Raw genomic sequence first — 24,440 nt, 5'->3', positions numbered from 1 at the left:
CTCCCTTTCGGCCACTCTGCATATAGTCGTGCATAATAGATGGCAAAGATTTGTACGATGTCACCTGGCATCCTGCAAAGAATTCCAGCTTCATCTGTTATTTCAGAGATAATTCTATCTGCTAGCGGCCGAGTGGCTAGCCAATGTAGGAGTTTCTCATTCTTGTCCCCCCAGCCGTACACCCAGGCTGCTGATGCTCGCCAGAGATGTTTCGCAGTTTCCAGCAGTAAATGTGTAATCTCATCTTTGACCATGGTGAGTTGCCTCGAAATGGAGGCTGAGGTGGAGGCCGCATGTCGCTGCTCAAGTCGCAAAGCCCTAGCCTCAAGCTCTGACACCTGCGAGTTGCGTGCGCGTATGCGAAGGAGATGCTTGGCGTGTCCCCGTAGAGTAGCCTTACATGCAGCCCAAACCGTGCCCGGCGATTGCACTGACCCTAAGTTTTGCTCAAAGTATTGGTTAAGATGGTCTCGAACCGCTAGGGTGTACTCACTGTCCTGCAGGTGCCAAGCGTTCAAGTGCCATATCGGGCGCTGGGCAGGGTCCGCACCTCCCAACCAAATTTGTAGTGGTGTGTGGTCTGAAACCAGGTGTGGCAGTATCTCAGCCCCGGTGACACTGGCAATGTCTAACGCTGCCATGAACACGAGGTCAATTCTAGCGTGTGTCTGGTGGGTTGCTGATGTGTGCGTGTATTGTCGCGTCCTGGGGTGTCAGATTCTCCAGACCTCACACAGGCCAAGGCTCTCAGCCCAGCCCTCAAGCTCAATGCCCGGCAGGAACGGCTGGCGGATACGGTACCCAAAACAGCTAGCCTGGGGTCTAGGACTGAGTTGAAGTCTCCCCCTATTAGAGTAGTCCCCTGGGGGAGTCCCGACAGCACCTGGCGGAGTGAGAGTAAGAAGTTATCAAAAGCAGTTTGGGGGAGGGGGGGGTGTAGGCACTTACGATGTTAATCAGCAACCCGTGGAGTGAACCAGTCACTACGACCAATAATCCTTGTGGATCGGACTGGGTGGGAGTAACCACCATGAGCAATGAATGATGGAGTAGGATAGCCACCCCCCTGGAGCCCCTCGAGAATCCTGAGTGGGAGACCTTGTCATATCCTCCTCGCGCAAGCATGGGGCATTTGGTGCCAAGTAGATGGTTCTCCTGTAATAAAACTACTTAGGGGGCGTACCTGCGAAGCGTGTTAAACACTGTGGACCTCTTGATCTTGTCTAGGAGTCCATTCACATTCCATGAAAGGACTTGTTAGCAAAGGCCACGCGTGGAGTACAGTGGTATAGTGGAATGTCGAGTGCCTGTCAATGGGTCTAGGGGCGACCGTCTCAAACAAAGGGATAAATTAAAAGAACAATAAAGAAACCCTATTGGAACATCATTGCTTAACCCCTCGATGAACTTCCTACCCCCCAACCGCCCCCCACCCCATACTTCTACCCCGGAAGCATCTGTTGCCCAATAACCCAAACAAAACAACACAGCCAGATGGACTGTCATTGGAGTGGAGTGGTGGACCCCTCCATTTAGACAGATCATCTGCAATCAGTAGATGGAAGCCAAAGACTATAGGTGGTAAACAATAGGCAGAGAGCATTAAACAGTGGGTGAGACCCCGCTGTAATCCGCACGTGTTTGTGCCAGGCAGTATCAGTCATCCCAGAGGCCCATAAGGGAAGAGCCGTGCCTCCACAGTCAGCCGAGTGTAGGAGTTTGACTCAGGCGATCCCCTTCCATCGTACATTCTGCGTTCCGGATCTCCGAGGTATCTGCAGGATCCCTTTCTGTTTGGGGGGCGGATCTTAGCCTCATGTCCTCGCCTAGAGGGCTATCAGAGCCCCCCCTGTCTCCCACATCGGGACTTGGTGCACCTTCGTCCTCTTCGTGCACCTGTTCGGGATGCGGAACCGTGCCCTGGAGAGCCCCCTAGCGGTCCAGGAGGGCCCCTCCGAGCCCGATGCCTTCCTCTGTCAGCCAGTCCGATGCCTCCTCTGGAGACTCGAAGAAGTAGGCCTTTCCACACATAAGGACTTTCAGGCGCACTGGAAAGAGGAGCATGTATGAGAGTTGCATCGCCCTGAGCTTTTGCTTGACGTGTTCATACGACCGACGTCGGGTTTGGACCTCTCGAGTGTAATATGGAAATATCAGAATTTTGTGGTTGTCCCAGTGGAGGTCGGTGCAACACCTGGCCTCCTTAAGGATATTCTTGCGGTCCTTGAAGTTCAATCATAGGTCTGTTCGGGCCACCCGGGGGGGGGGGCTGCGGGGCCAGGACCCTGTGCGCACGCTCGATTGCAAACCAAGGTGAAAGAGTTTGTTCTGGCATCCAGGATTTGATCCAGTGCTCTAGGAACTCAGGGGCCCTGTTTTCTTCTGCTCCTTCCGGAACTCCAATGAGGTGCAGATTATTACGTCTGGAGCGGTTTTCCACATCTTCGGCACAGTGGTGCAATTCGCCAGTTTGAGTGTGCAGTTGGGCCACCTTGATCCTGAGTTCCGCCATGTCGTCTTCCGTTTGAGAGACGTGACTCTCCACCTCCGTAATTCGGCCCACTGCATTTTTGAGATCTTGCCTTATACGGCCCATGTCCTCGCGCACTTCCCCGATCTTGGTTTCTACGGCTAGTTGCGATGACTGGATAGGCTGAAGGATAGCATGCACCCCGTCTGGGGTGGGTCCCCCAGATGCCTGTCTCCCTCACTCCGTGAGGTTGCGGCGTGGTAAATTGGTCGATCCTCTGTTGGGGCGCCGGCGGCTGTCTGGCAGATCTGTCCTTGCCTATGTCGTCACGAGGAGTCAGCAGGGTCTCCACCGTGCCGCACATCGCTCACACCTGGGCCTTTGTGTTCACTGATTCTCAGAAGGGACATCTCCCGGGGGGAGCCCCCGCCCAGTCAGACAGTCTCTATGAAAATCCTCTGGTCTGAAGGTCCATGCAGTGGGCCTCCACCCACGGGGATTGTTTGGCGATGCCAGGACAGCGCCCCCAGGTGAAGCGGCGGGCTCTCGTGTAGTCCCTCTCTGGTCCAAGGGGCAGCTGACTCGGCCCGCCTCACCTGATTCCAAATACACCTGGCCAGTCTCGCCAGAGGCCCCTCACTCCCGGAGACTGCTGTAGTTATGTTGCTCCCCTGAGGAGGGGTTCTCTGGAGGCAGGGTGCTCACATCCGCCGTTATCTACGACCTGGCCCCTCAGGCAGCATCCCCAAAGCCACATGCCACATCCGCTGCCCCAGTGCCGCCACTCTTTCTCGGCTCCTACGGGGCCCCGGCCGTGCCTCTGGCTTGGGGGGTGCCAGGCAAGTCGTCACCCCACTCACCTCCTGTGGCGAGACAGCTGCGGATCCTTGAATTGGTTGGGAGGACCAGGGTATCCCACAGCTCATCTGTTCCTCGTCGCCGCAGGGGCCTGGTCTCACCCGAGGCTTCAGTCGCCCGGGTCGGCACGTTTGCTGCTTCACCGGCCCTCCACGGACCACGCGTCGAGCCCGTCAGCCACTGCTTGTCGCAGCTCGGCGGGCAGGGCCGGCTCGTCTGTTTCCACTTCTTCCCCCAGGGGGGCTGTACCTCCGGCCCCACGGCCCGGGACCAATTCTCCTGCCCCGGGGGGCCGCCACTGCCACACATCATGCTATTGAGTCTCGGGCCGGCTCTCGGAGTCCAAGGGGCCGGTCGGAGGTTGCCGAGGCCCCGCCTCCTCAGGCACCGCTGCCGCAGCCTCATGGGGCTCGTCTGGATCGCTGTCCACCGGGCCCGTCCAACAGCCCCTTCCGGCTCACTTATTTCCTCTCCAGGTCGGTGTGGTCAGTCCGGGCAGCGGCGCTGCGGTTAGGGGAGCGGCTGCAGCTCCCGGCCGCCATTTTCTGGCCGCCGACTTGGGCCCAATCGCTTGCGGGTGCGCGATCACCGTCGCATCACGCTCACTAGGGTCGCCGGGTTCCCAGCTGGCCAGGGGAACTTGCAGGAGCAATCGGGATGAATAGTGGAACGAGATGGCAAAGGCTTCAGCGGGCGCATGACGGAGGGGTCCGGAGCACTCTTAGAGTGCGACCGACATCTTGACGCCTGAAAGCATACGATTGTTATTTAAGCTTCATCCGATTAACTGAAATAAACAACCTATGCCTCAGTTCCCACCCTATCATGCCATACCAAAGATGTAGAACTGCCTGTCCTCTCAGTTCATGGTCTTTTTGTCAACCTTATTGCAACATTTTATTCTCTCAGTCCTGCATTGTAATGCCCGAGATTTTAAGTCTTCACGTCACAAGGCTGGGGAAAAAGGAACGAAAAAGCATAAGCAACCAAATGAAAGTTCAGGGGCTGTGCTTCACACCCTTTTATTCCTGTATCCAGCTGCTTGTTTGAGTTCATCTCTGCCTGTGTCTGTCTCTTGCTTGTGACCTCATCTTTTTATGTTTTCATTCTACGCCATGGCGTATCACTCTAGTCAAATATCACCCAGTTCTGTTTCTCCTGCTCAATACGCAGTTCCTTTGGGAGTTTGGTGATCAAGTTTATAGTTCTTTTCAGGTAGTGCTGCTATTTTCTCGTTTTCTGTGTTGTCATCCCTTGGTGATCTGTATCCTTGTCGACTTCTCGTGGCATGTGCATCTGGGGAGCCCGAGCTGCTACCTGGGTTACCATCAGTCCTTGGGTCCTGATATCTGGATAGTCTCCAAGCTCTGCCCATTTGTGCATATCCGTTGTACCTTTCTGTGCTGCAACATGGGCTTTGTCCTTCCTGTTTCTATGTTTGAGTTCAGTGTATTTCTGGGGCCCATTCCCAAGCCGTCTCAGAAGTACGATCAGTCTTGAAATAGCACCTTTAGCTTGACCAAGTGGATCAATTTGTAATCCACTTTTATGGCCCTTAGGTTTTGTGTGATGCCTTCAGTTGTTTTCTGTTGTATAGTCTAGACAAACCATGATTCGTGAGGATTTGTACATAAGTTCATTTGGGTGGGCTTTTATTAGGATGGTGTCTCTGTCTCTAAAATTTTGAAGTCATACTATAAAGGACCAAGGCCCGGGCATCTCGAAGGTAGGCATTGTTCCAGAGCTCTGTCAGCTCTTTCTATGATAAAGCAGCTAGAGAATTCCATTGGTGGCATCCATGTTAAGAGCCTGTCAAGAAGAAGAGTTAAATGACAAGAAGTCTCCAAACCTCTGAGAATCTACCACCTGGATGTTGTCCCTCCATTCCCATCTTTCAGCATCTTCTACTCTAGCTAGTACCGTGTTGGTAGCTGTGGTTGTCACTTGGTTGTAACTGTACCTTCCAAATCGCTTATAGGCTCTTCTGCATCTATCACGCTTTTAGGCCTTAATGGCTAAGCATACAGCAGTCCATCCTTAAGCAGTTTTCATCTCCAGTGCTGTTTTGTACCCTCTGTAACCCCATGGATAGCTGTGGTGTGTGGGCTGTAAGATATCTCCAGATGCTTAACCTGCACTGTCACCTGCTGCACCAGCCTTGGTGTGTGGGGGTTACTAAGTATATTCGTAAATTTTCTTTTGCACCCCTGTGCTTTTTTTCCCACACCATGGTGTGCAGGCTCTTACTAGGGTGAGTGCGTAACGTGTCCAGTTGCTAACCCAGTTCTGTAGAGTCTACTTTGCCTTACAGACTGGTGTCAGACTAGGAGCAGGATGGGGGTGTGTGAATGGTATCCAGAGGATTTCCTGCTAGATTATGTATGCATTGTCGTCATCGACATGCTCGCCTATCCACTGTCATGCCCCGTAGGCGTGTCAGGCTTCCACTAAGATGAGGGAAAATCATTGTAGTCTCTTACTCCTTCAGTGTGGAACCTTCTTAGACCCTTTTAACAACGGTACCCAAGCCGAGAGAGAGAGGGGCACAAGCAGTTCAGGATCCCACAGTGTTTGAAACATAGGCCTCTATATAGGTGTTCGATTAAAACTCGGGGTCAAAATAATTGGTGCAACCAGCCACGTGAGACAAAACAGTTGCAACCACTCTGCCTTTTCATACTCCACAGTGATGTTTTCCCAGGGGTCCTCCTGGTCTCCCATCTGCAGCCACATCTTCAGTTTTTGTGTGTCTGTACTCTAGTTCCTCTTCTGGCCTAATAGTTTACTTTGCTTGAATACCATCACTTTATGTATCATGGCTGAGCAATGTGACGTTTTCTCGTCTTTAGTTGGCACTTTTCCTTATTTATTTTAAAATCATGTCTCCATCCAGTACCTTCTCTAACATCTCATTTTTCCATTAAGATATCTTCACACTACAAGTAGTTTGTCCTAAAATCCCAGTTTCAGATATGGACTTCTTACCTAGGTTCTACATCTTCGAATATTCCCCAGGCATCAAACTGAATCCGGATATTTCAAAGCAGTACCCCTGTGTGTGCTGACAGGTGGTGCCTGCGGCTTTACGTTGATGTCGCTCCAGCCTGCAAGTGGCGTGTGCAGGCCTGTATAGGCGCCACCCATGTGTGCTGACATAAGTTCCTTATTTTCCACCCCAACAGATGTGGATCTAGAGCTGCCCCCGGTCTTTTAGGTTTCTGCTTTTTTTCGAAGTATTACCATAAAATATTTTGTAGTGTGCAAGGAAAATGTCCCTTAACAGATTGTCAGGCTTTAAGCCTTGTGGGGAATGCTGCAAACAGGTGTGGGTCACTGATCCACCACTTGATCTGCCTGTGGGTGTCTGATTCATCCCATTACTCTCCAGCCTGCAGCGACTGCGCCCAGATGCTCTCTTAAACCATCTGAGAACGGTAGGCCAAGTTGCTTGTCAATAGACTTTGGAATACTCCACGTTGGGTGAAGTCACAGAGGAGATCCTGACCTCACACCCCAAGCCATTACTGCAGCAAGTTATTGTCGAGGTTCAAGTTTTCGGGTAAGTTTAAGATGTTGTCGCCATCCAAGCGAGACTCGACCCCTGTCTCGTGACTCCAAATCCCATGATGTGGGTGTCCTCACGACTCCAGCATTTACTTCCGAAGTCATCCTGCAGAGCCTGTTCTTGATCCCACCCCAAATCAGCCCAAGTTCCTTGGGCTCAGGGTGACTCCCCTGGAGCTTAAGGAGTTTTCAGGAGGCAATGATAAGCTTATTTTTCCAACTAACTTCTTCTGGCACGTCTTCGGGGTCCAAGGAGCTGAGAGGCCAAACTTCTGGATTTCTTATAGTCGGACTTCCTCAGCTCTAGTTGGGCCCTCTAGAGCCACTTCTTGATAGGCACCAGTTTTGGTAGTTACCCAGTTATTGGCAGCATGACCCATGCCAGACTGGGATCCACCAACACCACTGCCAACTTCACTGATGCCAGACAATAAAGGCCATTCCATAGTGCTGCCTGACTAGTTGACTGCATCATGTCGACCTAAACTGTGGTTGCGTTCAGTGCCACTTATTCATCCCAATGCTGGCAGTCCATCTTCCACTGATACTGTCTGTCTGCCCCATGCTAGGTACCAGTTTATCTACAATACCTTTGGCACTGATTTAGATAATGATCTCTATGACACCAGTGCTGAAATTGCCCAGTCATACTGGGATGGCAACTGGTATGATGATCTCCAGGACACCTCACTGGAACACTGTCTTGTTCTCTCCACCATGCCATGACACTAGGAAAAGTACATCATTTGCTATGGTGAAGTGGAGGGCTGCTGATTTCATTCACCAGAATTTCCCAGGTCAAAAGGTTCAGATCAATATGCTAACCTAAGTCTTTCAACTGGTTCACATGTCCAGAGTCCCTCCCCCCTTCAATTTCATGAGTATTCTTTTAGGAAGATGTACTATGCTGTGTACGAGGCTGTCGTTCAACCACGGGATTGTCCATTTCCACAGCCCTGCACTTGGAGACAGAGATTTTCTTACTCACCATCCCACTTGGTCAGTAAAATAAACACAAATGCTTTAGGCAGAGCCATTGGCACCTGTATGGCCATCCATAGACATGCTTGTAAATGCACCACTGTTTTATCCGGGGATGTCCAGTCCAGTTTGATGGCCATGCCAGTTGATGGTTATCACATTTTCGTGGACAAGGCAGATTCAGCCCTTTAGCACCTAAAGAACAGCAAGGCTACAACATGCTCACTGTGCCTGTCTACTAATCCACGTCAGCCCTTACAGTTTTGGCAGGGGTTTTCAACATTGTCAGCTACACCGGTTCATCAATCTCCTCAGACTTTTCATTGTTGCTTCCCACAGACCGCAGGATATCAGGGACAGCGTGCAGCTTAGTCTACAGCCCCTCCAGCTGCTGCAGCCCCGAAGCCCCTCCAGCGTTCCCTCAGCAATATAACACCACTGTGTTGGCATCAGGAACAGACACTTCCTGCCAGGGTGGCTGACCACTAACTTACAAGAGGGTTTTAAGGAAACAGTCGTTTTACAAGTTTACTTCCACTTTTTGCCCCCACCTTGACTACTAGATAGTGTTATAATGGTTCTGAAATGCCCTGAGCCCTGCTAAACAGTACTCAGTATATGCGCTCGGACCCTTAAAATGATGATTGCTTAATTGGCTTGTCCTCAGCTGGTATGGCCAAACTTACCTATAAGTCCTTAGTATTTGGTGTCCGGGATACCCAGGGCCTGTAACTTAGTATCCCCCAGGGACTGCAGCACTTGTTTTGCCACCCTGAGTGAGACATGTTAAAACATGGCTCCCATTCTGCCATTGCAGACTTGAAGGGCATTTTTAAACTGCTAGCTTAACTTTGCCACTTAAAGTAATGGCAAAGCCCAAACCTCCTTTATTAGGTTTCGCCTGTACAGCGCTAGTACAGTGCTTGAGAAATCCATTGTATACAATATAAATATTAAAAGTGCCTTATTTCCTGCCCCCTGCTTTTCATTGGTTCCTATGCTTGCCACTTACGTTTTCTCCATTTCTATTGGCTGTAACATACTATTTTCTGTTGTTCCTCTTGCTGTTTCTCATGTGCTTCGCTTATCAGTGGCCCGTCACCTAAGTACTGTTCCCATTCGCTTCTGGGGCCCTTTTTTTAAAATGTTTTGCCTGCACAGCACTTATTACTTATTACTTGCCCTGCCAGTCCGCACTTTTTCTTTGCAGCTAGTGAAAGGACGTTGTCTATCTGTGCACGGTGCATCTTGCTGTTTGTAAATGAGAACACTTGTCGCTGCATCTTTCAGCACCAGCAGGCAATTCTGCCATCACTCACTGCGAGGAATAGAAAGATGCCAGTCTTTGCCTGACCTTGCATGTGTTAGCGCGTCAGGCCTTAATAAGTATACTTACAAGGAGACGCAAACAGGTCGATGAACCTTTTAACTCGCAATTAAGAAGTTCTTACCATAGCTCCAGTACACATATCAATAATCAATACACAATAATCATTAGTAATCAATGATCAATGGAGTCAGTAATTTTCATGCACCATGACCTCTCACTCATGAATAACCATACCTTTAGTAAAAGTTTTGTAAATTTATTTCCCTATATTAAGAATGCTAAAATCATGTAGATTAATTTCAAAATCAAATGAAACACATATAAAAACAACACCGGTTGTACAAAGAGGCGGATGAAACGCAATCCAATCAAAGCTCTAACCACAACACATTTTAAAGTTATAGTGCAAATCAATAGCAAAGTCAGCTGCGACAAAGTTATAACGTACATGAAATTCAACAAAGTAAGTCGTCAAGCATTTTAGTCCCTGTAATCGTCAGTCATTTATGAGGGCCCTTAACTAACACCAGATTAGCATCAGCATGTTGGGCTTCATGCAAAACAATTTAGAAACACAAATTTGGAAAACATCTAACTAAGCATCTATCAAAACACAGCGCAGTTTGCCTAGAAAGGAAAAGTAAGAAAATGCATAATAGTCACAGTTTATCATTATATACCTATCCTCGGTATGGGTCAGCAAAGCAGAATCAGTCTTCGTCATCAGTTGATCAGCGAAACATGAGGCTCGCTGTCAGAGTATGAGCCCAATGTCGGTATGAAGGTCTCTCTCCTAAAATCTCTATTCTCTCCTATAGTTCTTCTTCTCTCAATCTGAATAAGCCTGAATAATTCTGAATTATTTTCCCTCTGTGGCGTTGTTATATTAAAGTCACCTAAACTATCCCCTAATCCCCTGTTGGTCAGTTAATCGTATGTTCAGACTTTGTCCACTAAAATTTCTATACCAAATCTATGAATTCTAATATTTCACTATTCACATGCAGTTGATTGGTCCACCTTACGATGTTCTCATCATCTGGCTTGTCAGGTAACAATATTGTTGCATCTTCCATTCCAGTCACTATCTTCATTGTTCTTGTCCTGGGAAAGTCAGTCTCACACACACATTACACATGAAATGTTCAATAGCGATAACATAATCTCCTTGCAGTTGGTTCGCACGAAAAGCTTCCGTTAAGCACATTTAACAAGACAATGGACATTTCACAGTTTAATTCACTCTGTCAGAGTTTTTACTAAATGCTAAGAAATACAGCTTCTGCATAAGGCCTTGCAAAAAAGGCCAAGACACTCGCTATGTTAAGGCCTACAATTAATAAAGCTAAAGCATACTTCATAACCCTTAATATGACATATTACTGCATTAGTCTAGTACATTTTCAATATTTCATAAGTATTAATCATTAATTAGGACAGATCGGGAACATTGGTGACCATTCTTCGAGGTCACATTTTCAAATGCGTGCATTATTTTTTTACGTTATTACATTTTCTACATAAACTCATTATTCAAAAAACATAAACTCTTATTAACAAAATGCATCACCGATGCCTTAAAATAGCTGAGAGTTGATCAACATTTCTTAGGTTTCCATCCTAATTACCCCTAAAAGTACCCCATATGGTAGTCATCAACCCTGCAAAGATCGATCTTCCATTATTTTTCATGTCTGAAGATCACCAATTGTGACTCTGCCTCAACTCCTTTCACCCATTGCCCAAGAAAGGAATGGTCCTTAAATGTTTTTTAAAAATCATTTAACCACGTTGTAGGAACACACACAGCCATGTGTAAGAAATCCCTTCCTTCACTGAAACTCGCCTCATGTCCCCACAGGATGCTTCACTTCTTCACAAAAACTTACTGGGCATTCTGACATATTAAGCCTATATCAAAATCCTCATCAGTTCAAAGATCATGATGTGCTCTACACAATTTCCAACTTGTGTTTCACACAGCTTGTCGGTAAAGAAAATCACACAGCAGATCCAAGAGACCTTGTAACCAAACCATGAGTTTGGGTTCAGGCTAGCTGCTTGCACTGCAACAACCAATGCCAGTAGTAGTGAGAAACTCCTAATGTCCTTAGATTAAAACAAAAGCTCATCAGATCTCCTACTTTTATGACACCTCAGATCACGCCATCTTGCTGAGCAGACAGATTGGACTGTTGTTGAGTGGGTCCGGCCTGAAATTGATCGTTTGTTAGGTCGAGCTCACAAGTGCTTTGATCTGTTGTCAGTATTGTGGGCTTTTAACCAGGCCCATCACTTTCACTTGTTCGTGGGCTTGCCTTTCAGATCTCACTTGATGTCATTGGTAAATGCTTTACGTCTGTCCCGCCTTGAGACTGTTTTCGTCATGCCTTGCAGACTGCCCCATTACATGGATAATTGCACGATTGCCGATATACTTCAGCGTGGGCGAACTACTTTTTTTTTGTCTCACTGCTTCTTGCTGCACGGCAGTTATGGCGCTCACAGTGCAAATAGGCACAACAGGGTGAACACATTGCTGTTTATTCAGAATATTTTGTAGGGATACAGTGCACTTTTTACTTTCAGCCTCATGAGGATAACCCACTTCATTCTATATATTTTTTGTGCTGTTGCACCCCTTGTATATCGCCCTTAGGGCTCCTCGAGCGCTATGGAGGTTCACAAAATAAACAAAAAATAATGTCTGTGCGGCTCGGCTGCTTGGTGTTTATTCCGTCCTAGCTTGAGTTTCCTGTCCCTTCAGCTGACACAAAGCATAGCATAACATAACACAGTATAACACAACATTGCATAGCATAATATAACACAACATAACATAACATAGCATCACAATGTACCATAGTATAACATAACACAGCATAACACAACATAGCATAGCATAACACAGCATAACACAACATAGCAAACATAACACAACATGACATAACATAGCATAAAATAACACAATATAACACAACATAGAATAACATAACACAATATAACATATCATAATGCATTATCACACAATATAGCATAACACAGCATAGCACAACATAACACAACATAGCATAATTACATAGCATAACACCACACAGCATTGCATAACATAAGACAACAACATTACACAACATAGCATAACATAACACAATATAACATGACATACCAATACATAAAATACAACATAACATAGCATAACGTAACACAACAGAATATAACACAACATAACATAGCATAATAAAACACAACATAGCATAACATAACGATATAAAGCATAACATAGCATAATATAACACAGCATAGCATAGCACAACACAGCATAACATAACCGAATATAACACAACACACCAGCATAACATAACAGTATAACATAACACTACATAGCATAACATAACACAAAATAACATAGCATAACACAATATAAAGCATAGCATAGCACAATATAACACCGCATAGTATAACACAACATAGCATAACATAACCGAATATAACACCACATAACATAGCATAACACAACACAGCATAACATAAGACAACACAACATAGCACAACAGAACATAGCATAACACAATATAACAGCTTAACATGCCACAATATAGCATAGCATAAAACATAGCATAACACAGCATAGCATGACATAACACAACATAACCCAACATAGCACAACAGAACTGAGCATAACTGAACATTGCATACCATAACACCACAAAGAATAACACACTATAACATAACATAGCATAGCATAAATTAATATAACACTACATAGCATAACACAGCATAGCATAACATAACAGGGCACAGTATCACATAACGCAACACAAAGGAATAGAACATAACATAGCTCAGCATAACATAACATAACACACCATAGCCTAACATAACACAACATAGCATAGCATAACACGACATATAGCATGACGCAATATGGTACTACATAGCATAGCACAGTATAACACAGCATAGCATAACACTCCTTAGCATAACATAACAGAATATGAAATAACAAAACATAATACATAGAATAGCATAACACAACATAACATAACACAATATAACACAACATAGCCTAACACAACATCACACAGTATAACACAATAATATAACACAATCTAGCATAACACAACATAGCATGCATAGCGTAACATGACACAGCACTGCAGCACATAACACAACATAACATAGCACAGCATAACACAACATAGCACAACATAGCATAACACAACATAGCATAACATAACACAACATAGCTTAACATAACAGAATATAACACAATATAGTGTGGCTTACCATAGCATAGCATACCACAACATACCATAACACAACATAGCATAGCATAACACAATATAATACTACATAGCATAGCACAACATAACACTGTTTAGCATAACATAACACAATAGAATATAACATAAAACAACATAGTATAACACAACATAATACAACATAGCATAGCACGACATATAGCATGACGCAATATGGTACTACATAGCATAGCACAGTATAACACAGCATAGCATAACACTTCTTAGCATAACATAACAGAATATGAAATAACAAAACATAATACATAGAATAGCATAACACAACATAGCATAACATAACACAATATAACACAACATTGCCTAACACAACATCACACAGTATAACACAATAATATAACACAATCTAGCATAACACAACATAGCATGCATAGCGTAACATGACACAGCACTGCAGCACATAACACAACATAACATAGCACAGCATAACACAACATAGCACAACATAGCATAGCATAACACAACATAGCATAACATAACACAACATAGCTTAACATAACAGAATATAACACAATATATTGTGGCTTACCATAGCATAGCATACCACAACATAGCATAACACAACATAGCATAACACAATATAATACTACATAGCATAGCACAACATAACACTGTTTAGCATAACATAACACAATACAATATAACATAAAACAACATAGTATAACACAACATAATACAACATAGAATAGCATAACACAACATAGCACAATATAACACAACATAGCATAACACAGCATAGCAGAACACAGTATAACACTAAATAGTATAACACATTTTAACAATTTAGCATAACACAACATAGCATAACCTAACACAACAGAATATAACACAAGATCGCACAACATAGCACAACACAACATAGTATAACACACCATAGCATAACACAATATAACAGCATAACAGTATTACACAACATAACACAATATAACACAACATAGCATAACACAACATAGCACAGCATAACATAATCTAACACAACATAGCATAGCATAACACATTGTAGCACAGCATAGCAGAACTTAGCACAATATAACACATCATAGCATAATATGACACTTCATAGCATAACATAAAACAACATCGCACAACACATAACACAGCATACCAACACAACATAGCATAACATAACACAATATGACATAGCATAACACAACACTACACAACATAGCGTAGCATAACATACCACAGTATAACATAACACAGCATGGCATAACATACCACAACACAGCATAACACAACACAGCATAACATGACCTATAACAACATAGCATAGCATAAACGTAACACAACATAACCCACATAATTCCTCGCCACACCACATTTATCGACTTCACTCCAAACCAAACCACATGGGTAAAAAACACTGTAATTTACAGCGTCAATGGCTCTATCTCTAGCAAATGCGAGATCGATTCCATTGGAAATGCTTGTTTTTTTAACTGCAGCCACGCAGACCTTTGTCAATAAAACCTGCATAATGTACCAGGCTTGCTTGTTAATGTGTGTGGATGCCGCCTAGTGCAGCTCATTATGCAGTAATCTGGTGAACCTACAATAAACACTGAAAACACCAGAATTAATTTCTAGCTAGTAAGAGCTGATGTATGGCACTTGGATCACTCCATGCTAGGTTTACAGTTTTTGTGAGATGAAAGACAGATCGCTGTTTTAATGCTGCAAAAGGTACGTTTCTAAGGAAGGGTAGAGCTGATTCAAACTCATTCCCCTTCGAATAACCTTCCATCATCCCCATATGTAGCCATGCACCACACAAAAATGTCCGGGACCCGGAAATCATATTTGATTCAGAGGTCCTTTGTACCCCAAGTCAATGTGGTCATTCAGCGCGTCAATTTACAAGTCTTTCTTTGGAAAATCTCCCTCTCCCTCAGTAGTGATCATCGGTTTCAGGAAACCAGAGCCTTGGAGGGCGCGCCGCGACTACACTAATATAATCTACAAGGGGATCCAAAATCAGCTCATTGACTGGCTGCAGATACTCTTAAAAAGACAGACGAGCCTGAAACTGAAAGCTCTCGAATATGAAAGTAGCATTTAAGGCATGACTTTTGCTTCTGCGAACGAGATTACATAATTTAAAGTCGTCTTCACCACCCACAGCTCCTAATGAAGAAAAGAACCTGAAAATCTTCTGATACTGGCAACTCCAATTCTCATCAGAAATTTGTAGTTTATAACGGCAAGTCTCATCACACACTAGTCTTTCTAAAGCATTGCTGCAGAGTCCCGGGCTGTAGGCGATGGAGTGCACCGAATCCACGCTTGAAGGCAGAGCCAGAATTTAAGTGCTTCACGAATAAGTTCGGATGTAAGGATAACTGACAAGAACTCTCTTGGCCCTTTCTGGACTCTGACGTTCTGTTCCTCATCATCACAGCATCCAGCCTTCAACTTGCATGCAGAGCTCTAAAGTAAATGAAAGGGGGCAGTTAGCACTATGAACAACTCTAAATTGAAAGTAAAACAACTTCTACAATTAAATAAAAAGTTGAACCATTGCTATGTTTCAACTTTCCTGCACTATAAATGTTTCAGTTCTAGTTCTCATGTTTTCTTTGTGCAATATTTTATTGCAAAGCCCTCATGTACTCTTGGGTCGGGTTGGACAACGTAACAGCATTAATTACGTAAGCAGTTACATATTGGTATTTACATCATGGAGTGACTCTTCCCTTCTCAAAGAAAGATCATTTCTCCCTTAATTGCCCCTCGCAACGGAACTAGCGGACTTCTCTTAAACACATCTCATTACTCCATGTTTTATCTATTTCTAGAGACTGGTTATCAGATTAATTGGTATTTGCTATGCTCGTGCCCTGTTTTTTTTCTTGACCATCCACCACTGATATTTGTTGTCACTATATTATTGTTTTACTATCACACGTAGTAATTGTTGTAATTTTCCCCTTACTTTCCATGCTCTCAATGGTAAATACTTCGCCTATGTTTATCTCAGTTTATATTCGTGTGTAAAATGCAGTGGTGTCCTCAAGGGCCTGATTCTTAATATACAAAACTAGCAAGCCAACATCGAAATAATCTGTTTGTTAGCTCTTGCGTACTTTGATTTTTTTTTCTACAACTACTGTGTAACACTAATCAAACCATGTCCTTATACCAGAGTTGTTTACAGAATATAAAGTGCATGAAATGTAATCCTTTGCTGCGAGCAAAATGTTAAAACAAAGGTCTAGTTTACCGTAATACGTAATTTAGTCATTTCAATAGAAAATTGTGCATAACATCTCCTAAAACCTCTAAACTGTTTCTGTAAATTTTAAGTTTTCTTACCCGAATGAACACGTCTCATGGTTGCTTGTTGCTTAATTTGTTTTTATTTGTTCATTTAGATAACCATGTATGAAAAGGGAAAAGTTCCTCGCATTGTCAACCTGAGAGAGATGCAGGACGATATGCAGACCTTGTATATACGAACAGCAGCTGACAGCTTTGAGTTTAAGGCGTTAGTTGATGGGGACGGTGTTGTTGAAGGGATCATCCGTTATCATCCTTTTCTTTATTACACTGAAACATACCCAGAGGATCCATGTTTTCCTTCAAGTAAGTTGCTCCCTTTTCTAACTATGTTAAGATAGAGACGAAGTAAGTATATAGCAATAGCAATAATGTACTCTCTATTGTAAAACACCCTTCCACTTCCTTTCAGCCTCCAGTATTAATTTCTCTCGAATGACTGGTTGGGAGTGTGTGCTCATTATTTAGGAGCAATGGCATAACCTCGAATTCTCAGCTTGGGATTTAACGGAAAGTGATCGGGCCGAGAAAAGACTTTACAAGGGGGTCTGGTCTGGTGGTACTCTGAAAGGATATTCGTGGAAACGTTAGGCATTTTAGAGAGAAGTGGATCGGAACTGTTGGGTAAAACGGGCTAAGATGTAGAGGACATGAGACTAGCAACATGTTTCAGAGATATCACAGAAATATGTACGTGAAAGCACATTGGATCAGACACACTGGTCATAACTGGATAACATTGAAAAGCCTTTTCATGAGTGAGTTTGAGGGTTATCCTCAATTAAATTGTATTTTCGGTTAAAGAAAATAATTAGTTGCCCAGGACACTAGTTAATTACCCTGGTCAGAATTCGATAACGTTAAAGGTAATTTTACAGCGGTTTAACTGGTACTTTTCAAAGCATATTGGGCCAGTTACATAAATGTAAAAAAAAAAAAAAATACAGCGGAAGTAAATATATAAATAAAAACGGGGCTTTGAGGCCTGTTACCGATGGAAATATTAAAACAGGGTGTGGCAAGTAGTGCATTTACATATGGGGCGAGTACCAGTTGTTAAAATTATATATCATTTAAAAGCAACTTTGCCAGGGTGGAGGTGGCTATGGGTTCTCTGAGGATATTTGGTTAACATTTTATCCGTGTATATGTGTATTCTACAGGGATGGGCTAGTCACACTTTGTACCCTGCATGTCTTCACCTGTTGTTAATATCATAATGCTTAGGTAGCTCCAGCATTCAGACAAGTCCCACGAACAGCAATCTGCATATATCTGATTAATATTAGAACAGCATTGGGAGCATATAGAAGCATGTAGCTAAAGTATAATTGGTCAGAACAAGATGACATTTATTAATAATGCTAGTAGGGGGTGTTGGAAATCCCAGATCTTGGGCTATTTAAAAGTTACCTAAATCATTTGTTCCTCCTCCTCACCCTATGGAACTGTCAATCTCCCTGCCAGTTCCCATAATGATTTTTTTTTTTTTTAATTAATGTGTTTATTCTTTGAAGACAACGTACAAACATTATTTTTGCAGTGTGAAAACATCCCGTCCCACCCCAAATCAGCAGAAACTTTCAGTATGTTATGTGGTGCTAAGTAGAGCTGAGGTGCAAATTATCACAGAATGTGCAGTTTATGTACTACACATTTTGGGCCCTGCCAATCTGTCCAAACTGCAGATACAAACGAGTATTAATTATTTTGAACTAGTGGGTTATATCAGATTGATTAAAGGTTAAGTGGTGCCATTGGGGCTCGAACCTCTCACCTTAACATTACAGACTGATCTTGGCAATGGATGCATTAATCCACTTGTTGGAAAGTGGATTGCTGGTAAGGGCAGGTAAGTACCTACACTTAGCAATAGGGCACTAACCCCCACATAGGTCCAGTTAGGTCTCAGTAAATTAAACCCAGCTCAACGCTTGGTAGGTTGGCGACAAGGCTTAACTTAGGAGACATGTGTGAAGCATTTAAAAATCACAAAACAGTATTTTATCTTTAAAATGACAACAAAATGGTTAAAATTGGATAAGGGGAACCGGGGATATGAATTTTATAAGAATTAATGTTTTCTAGCGCATTGAAGCAACTACCGTTCAAAGGGTTAAAAGAATGGTCACACTGGAAAGGGGCAAAATCCAGAGTTCATGCCACCCACGAGGAAACAGTGTCACACTTATTTCAGAAGTGTTTCTTAATTCAGGAAAGTGGCCCACAGTCCCAGCCAAGGGTTCAGAGGCTCTGGTGTGCCTCTTTGGGTCTGGGATTACAACTCCCACAATGCCCCTTTTCAATTTATGGAGTTGCTCTAAAGATTTCAAAACTTCTGGATCTTCTTCCAGATGTCCTTTTTGGGTCCTTGAAGTGTCCACAACTTGATCCAAGGTTCCAGAAGCTCTGAGTTGCTCCTTGGTAGTTGGGACTACAATTCCCATAATGCACCTGGTCAGAATCATCAAATGGCCACTGGATGCTGGTGTCTCTGGGCAGCTCCTTTGTACCTGTAGCAACCAGGGAGTCTCTTCTTGAAGCGGTAGAAGACAGGGAAAGTCCTTTTAGTGGTTAAGCACAAGTGTGTAGCCGGTGCAGTCCTTCAGAGTGTAATGCCCAGGTGCAGGTCAGGGGTCCAGCAGGTCAGTCCTTCTTCTTTATCTTGTTCCTTGTATGAATCTGAGATGTGGGTGCAGCTCTGCCATATTTATCCTTGGTGAAAAACAAGGGTGGGGGGGGGGGGGGGTTCCTGGGTATCCAATCACAAGCAGGCTTCTTCCATCTTTGATGACCACTTCCTAGGAAGTGTGGCAAAAATCAATCCCCGGGATCAACATTTCTTTAAAATCCAACATGGCTGAAAGTGATTTTTGGAGGATAGATCTGGATGAGCCCACCCACTGGTGTGGCTAAAAATCCTAAACACACCCCTCTCCTGCCCTCTCCTAATCTAATATAATCTAATCAAAAGAGCGCCTAATTATCTGGGGTTGCAGGATGTGAAGGAGGTGCTGGGCGGCTCCAAATGTCCTTCCCTGCCTTTAAAGACCAGTTTGGCCACCCTACCCCTCCCCCCCTGCCTGTTTCCCTATCTGCTGAGGCAGATCTCCTCCCCCAGGCACATCCTTTGTGCTCAGCCCAGGCCACATCTCACCTCAAGGCAGCCTGGCACTACAGAGCTTAAGTTGGCAACTTTCAGGTAGAGTTTTAAAACTGTTTATCTGAACTAGTTATATTAAATCCAACAATTACATGTTGTGGGATTTATTATAACAATTAATTTGATACTAGACACAAGATATCTGACACTTAAGGGGACTTTAATAAATAAAATAAAGTCTCTCCATTTTAGTCTATGGAGGCTATTCACTACAGTGAGGAAAAACGAAATTGCCTATTTTACCTCACCAGGGCTTATGAAACAATGTTTATAAGCCCCCTGCATATAGTTACATGGCACCCAACCCTAGGGGCACATAGGACACACCTTAGGGGCGAATTATATGTAAAAATAGGGTATTTTAAGAGTACTTTTAATTCCAAAGTCGAATTTGCATGTAACTTTAATTTAAAAGCAGCCAGCAAGGCAGGCCTGCTTTTAAAATTACCCTGGGTACCTCATTAGTGCACCTATGGGTGCACTGCCTATGCTGTCGTCCCTAAACCTACATCCCCTACCATATACTAGGTGATGTATAGGTAGGTTGACAAAGCCAATTATTAGTCTAATTTGCATATTCATTTTACACAGAGCACACACCCTGTGACTGGTTAGCAGTACCCAGGGCACCACCAGGGTCAGGAAAACACCAGCAAAAAGTGAAAAATATGGTGGCAAAAAGTTAGGGGGCCTCTGCAATCAGCCCTGTTTTGTCACACCACTGAACTATTGTACTATACTGTTGTGGCTGAGTTCTCCACCCTCAGGTGTGCACATGCTCACATGCCCTCTCACATTCATTCTCACGCACAGGCACACACACGCGCGCACACACACACACACACACGCACGCTGTGGCACACTCAGCCTCTCACAGACACACTCACACACACACTCTCATAAAGAAACAAACACATTCCCTTTTTTTTTTCTTGCTCACATGAGGATAGTGAGTCCCTTCTTGTGCTGATGGAGAAAAAGATACCCCTTTATTATTAGAAGCACACAGTCTTTCAACCCCCTACGTACACATGCAGGGTACAGTGTTGGTGGCACAGTGTGAGAAGGCGTACCTTTACCTACCTAGCTGGTGCCACAAGCAGTACTTTAGTAACCGAAGCATGACTTGCTAGTGCATTTGAACTCCAAATTCAGTACCCCTGCAGAAACTATTATGGTTACTTATATTATTTAATATTGAGCTCAGTTCAAGTTTAACAGCTCAAATGAATGACCTTTTGAATCATTTTGCAATGGATGCCTAACAAAGATATTCACCGGGTCCATGAATCTTGCACCTTTTACACTGTAAACCTCAAGGACGCTTGCAGTTGTTTTCCTTTATTTATCACTGAAAAATAGCTGTCAGGTGGCCCCCACGTTACGTGTGACTCCTCTAGCTTATCCAGGCTTTGTAGCGAACAGCATTTTTTCTGTTTTCCTATTACGTAAGTCCATATTTAGAATGATACAAGGAAACCGCCAAATTTAGGGTTTCAGATGGCTCCTAGATAAAAAGCCTGGACTGGATAATGGCGGACAGACTGCACAGAGCCACTTGTCAGGTAAACTAAAGCTGCGCCTATGTTGTTGACTAAAGACGGGAATCTAGTTTTAACACGGAGTGGTCTGTTTTTATGGGCTGTTTAGTTGCAAAAGCATGTCCTTAAGGTTGAAATTGTTCCTTCACCATATGAGCCTATGGAAATTGTAATTAGTTTGCTAATTTTCTTATTTCTAGACTCAACTTGATTTCTGTATTTATTTTGCATATTTAATACCTTAATTAAGTGCTGTGTGAAGTTAGTTTTGGGTGCATTTTTTATTTTTTATATTTTATGTATTCTTTTAGTGTTAAAAAGAAAACTGAAAAACAATATATGTGGGGATGTGATCTCCATCCTTAAAACAATGATGTATCTTATATGTTGACCCTATAACAGTGAGAAATTGCATGACTGTGGTACGTCAGTATCAACCTAAGGCATCCATAATGGAAACCAGTCTGGGAGCAATTTGTAGGAAGTTTGCTCTGTATATACTATCTCAAAGTGAGAGATAGTGTGCACAGAGTCCAAGGGTTCTCCTTAGAGGCTGATAGTGGCAATAATAAATAATATTAATGCTCTATTTGTGGTAGTTTGGTCGAGCAGTAGGCTTATCAGAGGGTAGTGTTAAGCATTTGTTGTACACACACAGCCAATAAATGGGAACACACACTCAAAGACGTAACTACAGGCCAGTAGTTTTTTATATGGGAAAATATTATTTTCTTAATTTATTTTAGAACCACAAGATTCAGAATTCAAGTAAGTACATAAATTGTAAGGTACTTGGCATAGGTACATAAAGAACTTTGAATGAAAACAGTAATGTACACAGTTTTGTTGAGAATGGCAATAATCTATTTTAAAAGTGAACACAGTGCAAAATTCAACAGTTCCTGGGGGAGGTAAGTACAAGTTAGTTTAGCAGGTAAGTAAAGCACTTACAAGTTCAGTCCCCGGGGCATAGGCAGCCCACCGTTAGAGGTTCAAGTCAACCCCCAACACCCAGCACCAGCAACACGGGGCCGGTCAGGTGCGGAGGTCAAAGAGGGGCCCAAATAATGTAGGTGCCTATGGAGACGAAGGGTGCCCCGGTTTCAGACTGCTTACAGGTAAGTACCTGCGTCCTCGGGGAGCAGACCAGGGGGGTTTTGTAGAGCACGGGGGATCACACACAGGCACACAAAATACTCCCTCAGCGGCACAGGGGCGACCGGGTGCAGTGTGCAAAGTAGGTGTTGGGTTTTGCATTGGTTTCAATGGAGGGTCACTCTGGCGATGCAGGCAGGGCACAAGGGGGCTTCTCGGGCCAGCCACCGACTGGGCAACGATGAGGGCCGCCTGCTGGTCACTCTTGCACCAGTAGTTGGTTCCTCTCGGGCCTGGGGTGCAGTGCTTCTTCCAGGCATCGGGTTCTTTTTTCTCCAGTATTGGATCTTTCTTAGATTCACATGCTTGAATCATTCCCAGTTGTCGAGATGGAAGTCCCCGGTAATTCAATAAAGCAGTACACATATATCACTATCGTAGGCTATAATGGCAATGAAAAGGTCAGTTTAATAGCCTATCCATGTCCTTTTTAAAAAAAAAAAAAAGGCCAAACTTGAACTATAACCAAGCAGGCTACAGCACCCCCTAGAACACTCCCAACAGAGGCTGAGTCCCTCAGATTTTCTACCGCACGTTGTGTGAAGGGAGTCTCCCTGAGCTCTGCTCAGTTCTTCAGCTTTTTCTTCTTTTTTGGATCATCCAAGATTATATTTCCTGTTTCATTTCTCTAACCCTGGCACTAATATGTTGGAGTAGCAGTAAACAGGGTAAAAGACAACATAAATATGTCTAACCTTTTCCTCAAAAATTCTCATGTTCTGAGAGATGAGGCTATTACTGGCTGGGAGTACAACATTTAAAATCTGTCACTAATAATGAGGACAACGAGGATTCCTTCACCTCACAGGAGCGGTCAAAGGGAGACGTTGCGCCAGGCTCTCCGGAAGGCATGCAGAAAAGCCATAAAAAGGCTTACCATGAGTCTTCATAAGGCATTTCTCACACAAAAAAAAAAACATGTAAATAGACCCTCAACTTGCTCTTCAACTCTGACAATACATCAGAGAGACGCTCATAATATTACAATGGGGTGTCTGAAAACCGCCTGTAAAATCATCATTCACAGGAATTACTGTGAGGTGGTTGACAATGTTGACTAGTATTACCTCGTCTACAAAGGGCCTCGTCTATGATGGCCTCATCTACGACGGCCCCATCTATGATGATCGTGTACGACGGTCATCTACCGTGGTCTGTGATGGCCTCATCTTTGAAGGGCCTCATCTATGATGGGCATCTACTATGGCCTCATCTATGATGGTTGTCTACGACAGTCATCTACAGTGGTTGTCTACGACGGTCATCTACAGTGGTCGTCTACGACGGTCATCTACAGTGGTCGTCTACAACGGTCATCTACAGTGGTCGTCTACGACGGTCATCTACAGTGCTCTTCTACGACGGCCATCTACAGTGCTCGTCTACGACGGTCATCTACAGTGCTCGTCTACGACGGTCATCTACAGTGCTCGTCTACGACGGTCATCTACAGTGCTCGTCTACGACAGTCATCTACAGTGGTCTCTGATGGCTTCATCTAGGAAGGGCCTCATCTACGATGGCCTCATCTATGATGGTCATCTTCTATGGCCTCATCTACAGTGGTTGTCTATGACAGTCATTTACAGTGGTTGTCTATGACAGTCATTTACAGTGGTTGTCTATGACAGTAATTTACAGTGGTTGTCTATGACAGTAATTTACAGTGGTTGTCTATGACAGTCATTTACAGTGGTTGTCTATGACAGTCATTTACAGTGGTTGTCTATGACAGTCATCTACAGTGGTTGTCTATGACAGTCATCTACAGTGGTTGTCTATG

General features: G+C 43.9%; 1 protein-coding gene across 3 annotated transcripts in view; it reads left to right on the top strand.

The window, feature by feature from the left end:
* SMCHD1 (structural maintenance of chromosomes flexible hinge domain containing 1) overlaps nucleotides 1-24,440 on the top strand; it is a 2,128,336-nt gene that overhangs the window by 272,837 nt on the left and 1,831,059 nt on the right. For all 3 annotated transcript variants that reach the window (XM_069219969.1, XM_069219967.1, XM_069219968.1), the window contains exon 10: nucleotides 16,894-17,104. In XM_069219969.1, coding sequence (XP_069076070.1) covers nucleotides 16,894-17,104 — 211 coding nt within the window. The remainder of the gene's footprint in view (nucleotides 1-16,893; nucleotides 17,105-24,440) is intronic.

This window comes from Pleurodeles waltl, chromosome 2_2 (genome assembly GCF_031143425.1).
Source record: "Pleurodeles waltl isolate 20211129_DDA chromosome 2_2, aPleWal1.hap1.20221129, whole genome shotgun sequence".
In the NCBI taxonomy this organism is placed as follows: Eukaryota; Metazoa; Chordata; class Amphibia; order Caudata; family Salamandridae; genus Pleurodeles; species Pleurodeles waltl.
Note: the sequence above shows the minus strand (reverse complement) of the source record. Positions and strands in the feature narration are given on the sequence as shown.